The sequence below is a fragment of the Hippocampus zosterae genome, chromosome 1 (genome assembly GCF_025434085.1).
Source record: "Hippocampus zosterae strain Florida chromosome 1, ASM2543408v3, whole genome shotgun sequence".
Classification (NCBI taxonomy): Eukaryota; Metazoa; Chordata; class Actinopteri; order Syngnathiformes; family Syngnathidae; genus Hippocampus; species Hippocampus zosterae.
In genome coordinates this window covers 10054078-10066404 of record NC_067451.1, presented here as the reverse complement: position 1 = coordinate 10066404, position 12327 = coordinate 10054078, and the positions used below count along the sequence as shown (strand labels likewise).

General features: G+C 43.7%; 1 protein-coding gene and 1 long non-coding RNA gene across 6 annotated transcripts in view; both read left to right on the top strand.

Annotated features, from left to right (window-relative positions):
- The window catches only part of dlg3 (discs, large homolog 3 (Drosophila)), a 98658-nt gene that overhangs the window by 17992 nt on the left and 68339 nt on the right, over positions 1 to 12327 (top strand). For 3 of the 5 annotated variants that reach the window (XM_052066382.1, XM_052066298.1, XM_052066233.1), the window contains exon 1: positions 2441 to 3605. The exons of 1 other annotated variant lie outside the window; for it this stretch is intronic. In XM_052066382.1, the coding sequence (XP_051922342.1) occupies positions 3204 to 3605 (402 nt within the window). In that variant the 5' untranslated portion in view covers positions 2441 to 3203. Of the gene's footprint in view, positions 1 to 2438; positions 3606 to 12327 lie in introns of those variants that run through there. One more of the 5 variants, XM_052066066.1, reaches the window with a different exon arrangement.
- Positions 3614 to 10285, top strand: LOC127607567 (uncharacterized). Its single transcript, XR_007964105.1, has 3 exons — positions 3614 to 6340; positions 7593 to 8733; positions 9247 to 10285. It is a non-coding gene; the product is annotated as an uncharacterized LOC127607567 (long non-coding RNA).

Below are 12327 nucleotides of genomic sequence, written 5' to 3'. Positions count from 1 at the left end.
CTGTAATTAATTAAACAAAGATGTTTTTTCTGGAGATACAAAGTACAAATCTGAAAGTGGTACTATTGTTTAACAATGGGAGAAAGACATAATATAATATTCATTCATTCATCTTCCGTACCGCTTGATCCTCACTAGGGTCGCGGGGGGTGCTGGAGCCCATCCCAGCCGTCTCCGGGCAGTAGGCGGGGGACACCCTGAATCGGTTGCCAGCCAATCGCAGGGCACACATAGACGAACAACCATCCACGCGCACACTCACACCTAGGGACAATTTAGAGTGTTCAATCAGCCTGCCATGCATATTTTTGGAATGTGGGAGGAAACCGGAGCACCCGGAGAAAACCCACACAGGGCCCGGGGAGAACATGCAAACTCCACACAGGGAGGCCGGAGCTGGAATCGAACCCGGTACCTCTGCACTGTGAAGCCGACGTGCTAACCACTGGACTACCGGGCCGCCATAATATAATATGAATCTCTTTATTGTTTTATGTGTATTTAAATGTATATACATGATATAAATATATATAATTTATATATATATATAAAGTGTGTGCGGGGGGGGTTCTGAGAAAAAAAAACTAAGCAAAGGCCGGATTTTTTTTCAGAATAAAAAGTCATAATCTTGTGGGAATGAAGTTGTATTCTTTTTAATAAAGTCATAACATATTAATATATTTAAGTCAAAACGAAATACAAAAATAAAAATATTTATATTCTTTATATTAAACCTGATGTCAAACTATTTTCTTGTTAAAGTGATTTTAGGAGTTTCGTGTTGACCAGAGTAATGTTTTGCGGCCAACATGGTGAGAGGGAAGTATGTTGAAGCAAGTTGAAGAGCTTAATTTACACCAAAGTAATGCTTTGGTGCCATCTTGTTGAATTTTGGTGACTATGTTCTCACAGAGCATATTTGACAATAACAGTTGACTTGACTTGAAGTGAATTGAGAAGTTTCATTTTCACTCGAGTAAAGCTTTGCCTCCACCGTGTGACATCTTGGGGCCATGTTGAAGTGAGTTGAGGAGATCCACTTTGACAAAAATGTTACCTACGTGCCACCTTTTGGAACTTTGGTGCCATATGACTATGTTTAGATGAATTTGACCACAGTGGTGCTTTAACACCGTCTTGGGCATCTGTAGGCAATTATAAATCTTTTTGGGCTATCAAGTCGGATTTTCTGTTTGTAATTGGTTTAGTATGTTAGTTTTATTGACACACAAGTCCCCATCTATAGGAATGCACCTTTTAAATGACTGCATACTATATATTGATTTCCTGTGTATTATTACTTTGAAAATTAGTAAAGAAGTATGAATTCCACTGCTGTATAGTTCCCATCTATTGACTGTTATTTGAGTCTGACATTTGAACATAGCCTGCTATGTTCAAATGTATCCCTCCGTCACATTTCAGACACAGCCAGATCTACCCCGTCACATTAAATCTGCAGAGTTTTAATAGTGTCATTCCCTTTCTCTCTCAACCCCCCCTCCCACACACACACAAAACAAAACACTTTAGTGTCACGATGCGTCATGTGTGTATTTGATCACTTTCATGAAAGCTACACATGCAGTCTCATTGCATTACTGCAAAAAGAAAACAAAACAACCACAAAAAAATGGCTGGTTGGTCAAGCTTCACAAGCGCGTGCATTTCTTCCCCCTCACACACACACACATGGATTTACACGCGTGCATACACGCGCTCCATCCATCCATTCAGCCGTACGTCCACCCACTGCAGTGCCCAAGCGTGTAATCCTGTTGCTACACGTGTGTTGATGTCATCGCTGTGAAAGGAAGATATCCTGCCACCCATTTTATGCATTTCTCCAAGCAGGCTTCGGGAATAACTTGATTTTGGCTCATATTTGACGTAATCACAGACACAAGCAGAAATATGATTTCATAACAGTGCATCCTTGCTGTAGAAAAGTCAGTGATGATGTGGAATAGGGTTACTAACAGTGCAGACAGGCTATCAATAAATTTGAAAATGACCAGTAATTCATAATTTCATATTGACAGTCATATTTTTGATGTGTGCATGGAATATGAACAGTATGGTGCAGTATTATGAGGCAACTGTTGTTTTTGTTAATTCCAGGTTTATTCTCATGAATTTCCATGGAAGGTTTCCTCTTTTAAAACCCCCAGAATTTTGCAACCCTATGCGCAGTCACGTGTGTGAACCTTTTTTCAGTCATAGCAGTGACGTTGAGGTGCGCCTGTCCCTTTAAGAGCATCGAGCGGATGCTCTCTGCTGCTGCCGCTGCTGCTGCTGATGGCTGCACTTGCAGCTGATTGGCTGAGGCCGTGGGGGTGGGGGGGTCGCTTCGAGGCGAGAGGGATGCTGCTACGTAGTTGAGCCTCCCCCTCCCTCGCTCCCTTCCTCCTGGCTGTCGCTCTCTCTCCCTCGTCACAATCTCCTCCCTTGCTCGCTCGCATCCTCGGAATAATCCACATCTAGGGCAAGCTGGCTGAGAGGCGATCACAGCTCAGCTCCTCTCTGCAGCCTGGGAGAAGAAGAGGTGGCACTAACCCTTTTCAACGCAGGAGGAAAAAGAAGAGCAAATTTTGAGCGCACAGGAAGACACGGAGGTTCGAAGAGCAAGATTTTTCCATCGGAGGACACTCTTTATTTATACATATTGTTTATATAGCTATATATATTTGTACACACGCTTATAGATATTTATATATAGATTCAATTATCCTTGTACATATCCGTATTCGTGCTCGTCTGTTTATATTCATATTTTTATATGTATTTGTGTGTGTAAATATATATAATGTATAAGCAAAACATATATATCCATATATATGTCCATATATATGAATTTATATGCGCATCACTGTGAACCAAGAGGATTCTCATCTCATCAGGGCTGGTCTCTGATTGTGATCGTATACAATATTTGATCTTCTACGCTCAAGAGGACAAAGACGCCGTGCCCATTTTGTAGTTTTTCTTTTACTGTTGCGGCATCCCGTCTCCCTCTCCATCTCCATTTTTTACCCCCTCCTTTGCTTCGCATCCGAGAAGCTGAGAGCGACGGGATTTGACAAAAGAGGGCGGGAAAAACTCTCTCAAATTCCTGTGATTAGTGCGCTTTTCCGCTGGCATCTGTGTTCCGTTTAGCCCATCGCGGCGCCGTGTGACATCAGCCCAGCGTCCGCCCAGCCAGCATGCACAAACACCACCACTGCTGCAAGTGCCCAGAATGTTATGAGGTGACCCGCATGGCGGCCCTGCGCAGGATGGACGCCCCGGCCTATGGAGGAGACTGGCAGGCCGAGCCCTATGGATACCCACCCGGGTACGGAGGAGGCCAAACCTTACCCGCTCCGACCTCGGGGGGAGGAGGCAACATGGGTGGAGGAGGAGGAGGAGGTGGCGGAGGAGGAGGTGGAGGTGGAGGGGGCACCTTAGGGAGAAGTAAGGGCAAGATGATGTCTGGCGGTGGGCCTGGAGGCCCCAATCCTAAGGGCCAATCCAAAGGGGCTCCCAAAGTCAACGGCAACAACTCAAGTGGACAAGGAGGATGGTGGCCTGAGTGCACCTGCACCAATCGGGAGTGGTATGACCAGGTAAGACATGCTTGGGGTCCTCATACCCATTCATTAACCCTCCTTCAATATAGAGGAGCTCGGATTGAGGTCTTTGGGTCTTGGCACAGCGAATGGTTCTTACACTGGTTCATTAACGCGCTTCAAATCTTGATGAGCTGAAATTGCGTTTTTTCTTTGGGTCTGGGTGTAAGTAATGGTTCTGATACTTGTTCATTAGCCCTTTTCAAATCTCAATGAGGTAAAATAAGGTGGTATCCTTGGGCTTTCAAGTTGGGAATAATAGTTCTGAGATGAGTTCATTAACCCTCTTAACAAATAAACTACGATTGAGATTTTCTTTGGGCATTGGTGGAGGGAATAGTTTTGATAGCAAATCATGAACCCATTTCAAATCTAGACTTGCCCAAACTCGGTTTCTTTGGAACTTGGAATAAGGAATGCTTCCGAAACATACTCATTAACCCTCTTCAGTTCTAGATTAGCTAAAATTGGATTAACTGTTCAGGCCTTGATAGGGAGAATTGTTCTGATGCCCATTTATTAACCCTCTTCAAATCTAGGCTCAAAACATACCTATTCCGGTCTGCTTAGCGCCATTTATTATGCTGTTGCTCCCTGTTGCACATCTCATTTGCAAAGACCCCCCACCCCTTACACAAAATTGTAAATGTATTATTATTATCCCTCCAGTAAACCACCATAAATGTTCTTGTAATCCTTCCAGTTTGTCATCTCTTAGCCTTCCCATTGACTGTGACTGTGGTAGGCAGCAATGTGGGATAGACAGAACAGGACTGATCCAGTTTGAGTGCACACATGGAGATCATGTTTGTGCATTTGATGACTAATGCTTATAGATTGGAACAGACCTTGGCTTCTGTGCTGATTCAGGTGTCGTAGGCCCGAAAAGAAAATGGTGCATTTTTGTCAGGAATGCAGTTATGTAAAGCTGAGAAACGCGAAACACTTGACCGTTGATTCGTGTCTCATTTGGATGAGGTGATGAAATGCCATCGCTTGTATTCGTATCGATGGACTCCATTTTATACGGCGACGATCCCGATTTAATGTGTCCTCTGCAACGCTCACGCCTGTAAGGCTGTCATGCATCCAGCACAGATTATGAATGAAACCGCCGCGTTACATGCGGTACATTTTGGGTCGTAGTGTATTTACATGAATGAGAATTACAGTTAAGGGTAGGTAGGTGGGATTTACAAAACAAAAAAAAAAAAAACAAGCCGATGCTGCCTCTGAAGCATTAATTAAACAAGCTGCACGTATGTGAGCCGAAGCGGGGGGAAGGGCCACGCTCGTTGAGCATGAGAGTCAAGGAACAGCTCCTTGCCATGCATGAGTATGTGGCAATGTGGTGTGGAGCCGCCGCATCGTCCGTTTTTTGGGGTTTTTTTGTCTTTTTTTTTTTATCCCATACGCCGCATTTTAAAATGTGTGCGCGAGGCAGTAGGAGCACGGAGGTGAGAAGAACATGAAGAAGAAGCAGCAGCAGCACAGGGGCAAAATGGAGGCTGAGTTTTTCAATGATGCCCCTGAGCAGAGACGCAGCCTGGAAAGAGATAAGGAAATGCGGTGTCTTTTTCCCCTCTCCCCCATCTATATACTCTGCTTTCATTTCACACATCACAACAATGTGCGATTATGCAAGCAAGTACTGTGACTTAAGTCACACGTAAGTCAAACGTGTAACTAATATCTATTGCTCATTTGAAGCCAACATGATCAAAAGCCTACAGAATTGTTCTTCTTTGCCAAATCCTGATCGTTGTGGTCATAAACATCCATCATCAACCTCTTCTACCCATTGTAAAAACAATACAGCCTATTTGGCAACCACCTTTAACATTATAAAAGCTCAGTTTTTCGATTTGCAATGTGACGTAGAATGCAAAGGATGTTGGAGTTTTCCTTCAACATATGTGTAACGTCATTGTGATGAGACGAAACGACAACTAGCAATATCTGTAAGTCAAACATGAATGAAACTGCTATCGGCAACGTCACAATGACGTCATCTCTGATATCTCACAACTCAGTTGCAGACATCTGATCAGTCGATTCCATGTACTGTATCTGCAACACCATTGTAGACATCTGGAGCTCCAATTTATCTACAGTGTGATTCTGATTCGTCCAAATTTCAGTTCAAGATATCTTTAATTCGCTGCATAAATATGGCGGCGCCCCCTTTTGTTTCTTCCCCAGAGAGAGTGTGTGTGTGTGTGTGTGTGTATGTGTGTGTGTGTGTGTCGTTGTCGTCGTATATATATACACACACACATATATATATATATATATAGAGAGAGAGAGAGAGAGAGAGAGAGAGAGGTTTAAATGTGTGTGTATTATAGTTTTAAATGGGTGAAGTGCCTGATGTAAGTCTGACAAGTCAGAATCAAATTTCACATATTTCAAAGTACAGTTTGAGATATCTACCACCCTGTTGCAGATGTCTAGTTCGACTAATCTCAACACGTTTGTTCGTTAACTCGGTTGCAAATTCCAAATGTTCAAAATGAAAATTACAATGTCGGAAAAACATAGTGAAATCTAACATAACTCATTGAAACAAAAATACCCTCTCGAAATGTTTGTTTAGCCAAATCCTTTAGTGTCATAAACATACACCAACAAGATTTTCTAAAGATCTTTTTAAAATTCATACAGCAAATACGCAATGTGCCATTTAATAAGGATATCCGTCAAGCTGGAAAAAAAACATGCTGGAATTGTGTGTTGATATAGTGCAGTGGTCCTCAACTAGAAATGCTGTCGGTCCACTGTTTTTTTTTTTTTTTATAAGACCAAGGTCCGGTCCCATGCACAGCGGTCATGGGGAGCAGGGCAATATGCCCATTTAGTATGGTCAAGCTAAGCTTATACAAATCAACACTCCTTACAACCAACCAATAATGGGGTGCATGAAAATAACAATTATTAGCTTTGCCAGTACACAGCAAATAATGAGAGGTATTGTGTTGAGGCACAGGAACTCTAATTTTGTTAAGTTGTGCCTGCTTAATAATAATATTTCCCTTTTAGGGAAATAAGACATCTTTATTTTAACTTTGTTAAACAGTAGTTGTAATTTTCCTATTAATTTAACAAAAACAAAACAAAATACTAATTTTACCAAAATAAATACTAAACATAAAAACAAAAATATCCTTTTCATTTGTACAATTCCCCTTTTCACATCCCTTCTGAAATCACTTAAAACATATATCAGAAGAGGAGTTAAGAACCATTTTAAATACTGACACAAGGGAGCACAGGAATGTGCAGTGCTGTTCTTCCACTAAAGGTGAATGCAATGTCTGAGGCATGCAAATATTATTTGAGGACGCCATTGGGATGTTCATTTACCATGTTGCGGTGTTCTGCTATTAAACAGCTGCAAAGTAGACGGCAGCAGAACTGCACACAATCGAAACCTCCCGCGATTCGTTTTGTCTAATTGTCTGTGTGCCGCTCTCCTGGGCTGAAGCTGTGAGCACACTGTGGCGTCGCGCATGCGTCTGTTTCCTGACACAATCATCCATTTTGAATGCGTGCTGACGCTTATGTATGGACACACCTTAAGTTCAGAGGAGCCAATCAGCGCATCGTATATGCTTACGCTTATGTATGGACACACCTTAAGTTCAGAGGAGCCAATCAGCGCATCGTTATCACCGACCTGCCCTGCTCAGGCAGGGTCTCGAGTGAGTCAAACATTATACACACAAAGTCGCGCTGCCGCGGTCCTCTGCATTACATCTGTTAGTGCGCACAAAGAATACAACGGATAATTTTAACAAGCGATCATGGTAATGCGCAGATTATAGTCCACAAATATAAAATGTATAACATAAGAATCAATTTATAAATTATTTTATACAATTTGCCGAGGGTCCGGACAGAGGAGGTCCGGACAGAGGAGGTCGGCGGTCCGGACAGAGGAGGTCGGTGGTCCGGTCGTGGATCGCGGTCCGCCAGTTGAGGAAGAGGGATATAGTGGGTTGGAAACAAGATAAATAAACCAATAAAGGCAGGTGCTGTGGCGAGGTGGAGGCGTTGGCGGTGGTGGTGGTTGTGGTGGGTGGTAAGGTGGGGGGTGTTGGGTTATGTAAGAGGAGGGAGTCTGTGGTGCTGTCATAGAGGGAGAAGGCCTCTGACAGCGTGGACGAGCATCTGTCCCTTCATCTCTTCAAATCAAGCCAACCGTGTACGAACGAGATGAACCCCGGCCTGGCAAACTGCTCATCCCCGGGAAATGTGGCGATGAAGGACCCCTCCTTCCTCTTCCACGGCTAACCTAGAGTGGGTTAGAAATCAAACACGCCCAAGCACATCAAATGCACTTTGCCTTTCATAACAAGTCGTGTGGCGGACCGGAGGCAATAACCGCGCACCGTCACTCCCAATGTTTTGAGCAAGACATTGATAACATCATCGATGTTGTCTTCTGTTGTTTGTATATACTGTAAAATGCCTCCTGCGCAATGAACGGTGAACCCCTGTAAATCCGTGGTATTTAAAGTTCACGTATGCTGAATGCAAATTTAAATGTATTGAAGCACAGCTATTTAAAGCACAGGTGTCAAGCTCGAGGCCTGGGTGCCAGATCCGGCCCGCCACGTCAGTTTATGTGGCCTGCGAAAGCAAATCCTCTGTGTCAATTTACACGATCCATGTTAAAATCTGTACCGAAATGTCAAACTGTCATGTGTAATAAGTAACATGGAGATTTTGCATTCATTTTCTTGACCTGTTTACATTCACTTCAACAATAATTTCACAAACGATGAACGTTGACAGATTTCAAAACAAGTCATCCATCAATTTGTTACATGCAGAAATTAATGCAATGAGATGATGAATCATATATTTGTTTTCACGTATAGCTAAGCCCCCAAATTTTCAAAATGATATAATGACCACGGGGCGGCTCGGTAACGAGTGGTTTGCACTTTGACCTCAAAGTGCAAAAGTACTGGGTTCAATTCCGGCTCTGGCCTTCCCGTGTGGAGTTTTCATGTTCTCCCTGTGCCTGCGTGGGTTTTCTCCGGGTACTCCGGTTTCCTCCCACATTCCAAAAACATGCATAACAGGCTGATTGAACACTCAAAATTGTCCCTAGGTGTGAGTCTGAGCACGGATGGTTGTTCGTCTCTGTGTGCCCTGCAATTGGCTGGCAAGCGGTTCAGGGTGTCCCCTGCCCACTGCCCGAAGACTACTGAGACTACTCCAGCATGCCCCGCGACCCTTGTGAGGATAAAGCGGGTCAGAAAAAGGTTGGATGGATGGATGGATATAATGACCATAGTCTACTATCTTGTTGCTCACATACAATACAAAACACTATCAAACAACTTCTACTTAAACACACATATAGCATAGTTAAACACCAACATATTCAACCACATTGTTAATTTTATTAATTTTTTTCCATATCCGAATCTGGCTCAAAACTAAAATTTTGCACAGCAACACATAGCAACAAAATCGATGCTCTATGCCTCGACTACCTCAAAGCCGGGGCACTTAGGGTGCTTCTGTGTATAAAAAAGTAAGCCCACAAGCTAGTGCATATTTGTGTTAAAAAAACACAAATTTTGGGACTGGGCTGGGGAGAATGCTAAATGATGAGACCAAAAAGAGCTGACAACCTCCAAGAAAATGAAAATTGCATTTAAGAGACGACCCTACTTAAAATACAAGTTTATGGCTGAAGGTGATTCTGACACACCAAGCCCACTCTGCTTAATTAATATGTCAACAGGCTTGCAAATGAGCCATGTGGAGCCTTTAAAAATGCTCTGGCAATATGGAGTTGTGTTCTGAATTCAAATCAAGGCAGAAAATCCAAGAGTTGCTAAAAAAAATCCTTGCTCCCATTTCCATTTGTCAAGCAGGCTTTTCTGCAATAAGCACAACAAAATGACAGAGTAGACTCAAAGTAACAAACCTTAGGTGTCATTTTCTCCCCGACATTTCAACCAACTACATTCAGCACAATGTTTTCATGATTTTATTTCTTTCCTCTGTTTGCCAGTCGGTCCATTAAAATATTACTTTCCATAAAACTGGTCCATGGCCCAAAAAAAGGTTGGGGATGGGTTTTTGAATGTAAATTTGAGGCCATATCGGCAGCTTCAGTCAGAAATCTCCCCTGGTTTTTCCCCCCGCGGCCGCCAATCTGTCTTTGTGCAGCTCTGGAGCTATGATTGCTCTTAAACATTCATGAGATGTTACTTTATTTATAACCAGCCAGGCTCATTCTCTCCACCAAACTCCTCTTTTGTTTATTACCGGTCCTCCGTAGTGTTTGCATGTGGCTAGGTTTTCGATTAATTCACAGGCGCAGTGGGCGTTCCGTGTCGAACACTCCCATAGGTGATTACCACTTGAAAGCCCAAAGGCCTTGATCAGAAATGCTTGCGTGCGCGTGTGCGCGTCTTCCTCAGTCACATTGAGTTATTGTGTCACCGGCGCGTACATCCGTCTGATGAGATTTTGTCCGCACTGATGCGATTTGCCCTTCCTTGTAACAGCATCCGGGGGTATTAACAAACGGCCTTGTCATGTGCTAAATATGCGAACGTCTTGCGTTTCGTGCGATTTTGAAACATTGAATTCGTTTTCTCCTTCCATAGGATGACCAGATAATAATTTTTAAATAGTACACACACACATATGTATATGTGTGTGATATGTGTGTGTGTGTGTGTATATATATATATATATATATATATATATATATATATATATATATATAAAAATCCTCGTCTCACCCCTCGGGTGGTGTCCGTCCCTCATTCAGCTCGGGTCCTCTACCAGAGGCCAGGAAGCTTGAGGGTTCTGCGCAGTATCCTTGCTGTTCCCAGCACTGCACATTTCTGGACTGAGATGTCCGATGTTCCCGGGATCGGTTGCAATCACTCATCTAGTTTGGGGGGGTCACTGCCCCGAGTGCTCCGACCACCGCAGGCACGACTGTCACCTTTATCTTCCAGGCTCTCTCCAGCTCCTCTCTGAGCCCTCGGTATTTCTCGAGTTTCTCGTGTTCTTTCTTTCTGATGTTTCCATCACTTGGGACCGCTACATCCACTACAACGACTTTCTTCTGCCCTTTATCTATGATCACGATATCTGGTTGGTTCGCCATTACCATCTTGTCAGTCTGGATCTGGAAGTCCCACAGGATCTTCGCTCTGTCATTCTCCACCACCTTCGGAGGTGTTTCCCATTTTGACCTTGCGGTTTCCAGTCCATACTCCGCACAGATGTTTCGGTAGACTATGCCAGCCACCTGGTTATGGCGTTCCATGTAGGCTTTCCCTGCCAGCATCTTACACCCTGCAGTTATGTGTTGAATCGTCTCAGGTGCCTCTTTGCACAACCTACACCTTGGGTCTTGTCTGGTGTGGTATATCTGGGCCTCAATGGCTCTGGTGCTCAGGGCCTGCTCCTGAGCAGCCAGGATGAGTGCCTCTGTGCTTTCCCTCAGGCCAGCCCTCTCTAGCCACTGATAGGACTTCTTGAGATCAGCCACTTCGGTTATGGTCCGGTGGTACTTCCCGTGTAGGGTCTTGTCCTCCCATGATGGTCCCTCTTCCAGATCCTCATCCTCTGTTCCCCATTGTCTGAGACATTCTCTGAGTACCCCATCCGTTGGAGCCTTCTCCTTGATGTAATCATGGAGCTTGGATGTTTCATCCTGGACAGACACTCACTAGTCCCCGGCCTCCTTCCTTTCGGCTTCGTCTCAGGGTGCTGGATTTGGGATGGAACCCTCCATGCATGGTTAGGAGCTTTCGGGTCTTAACGTCCGTGGTCTGAATCTCTTCCTTTGGGCACCTTATTATTCCTGCAGGGTATCTGATCACTGGCAGGGCATAGCTGTTTATTGCCCGGGTCTTATTCTTGCCATTGAGCTGGCTTCTTAGGACTTGCCTCACTCGATGGAGGTAATAAAAGTACTGCGATCCTTTGTGACGGTTATAAAATTAATCATAAAAATTATTTCGATTGAGATTGGAATCTCAATTTATCAAACAATTATTCATTGATTTCAAAATTTAGGATTCATTCAACCACTGAAACACAACTACTAGAACTCTTATCATCGCATCAAGCCGATACATATCTCAAAAAGTTGAACATATTATTGAACACTCCATTCTTATTGTGAACTACAAATTGACCTTGTAAGTATGTGAAATTCAAAACTAGTAGTGTGCGTGTGTGTGTGTGCGTGTGTTCTGCTCGACAGTAGTGGAAACAAACTCCACACAGTTATTCTGCAGTGTACTTGTGTGCCTTAGTTTTTCCACTAGTGCATCTTACGCTTTCTACTAGTGTGTGAACGGGAAGAGTGGAAAAGAAGGTCGCGGGGAACAAAGGTGTTCAGTCATTTATTGCACAGTAATTGTTCTACTGCTATGATAAAACGGTCTTCCTATTGAAGACAAAAAGCATACTAGTGCATAGACAGCTCATTGCACTGGTAGGATGTGGAATAAATGCTTTGATCAGATAGTGACCCCCATCCGTGGCAGAAAGGAAAAGGGAGGGTACCGCTGTTTGTTTGCTTGCCTGCTTTGTTTTACGCTTTTTTTTGGTTGTTGTTTTTTTTGTTTTTTTGCTGATCACACTAGCGACTGGCCTAGAAAAGCGACAGCACGCTGGACTCCTGAATCAGCGATGGAGGCGGCAGGAATACGAGCTGCACACAAGG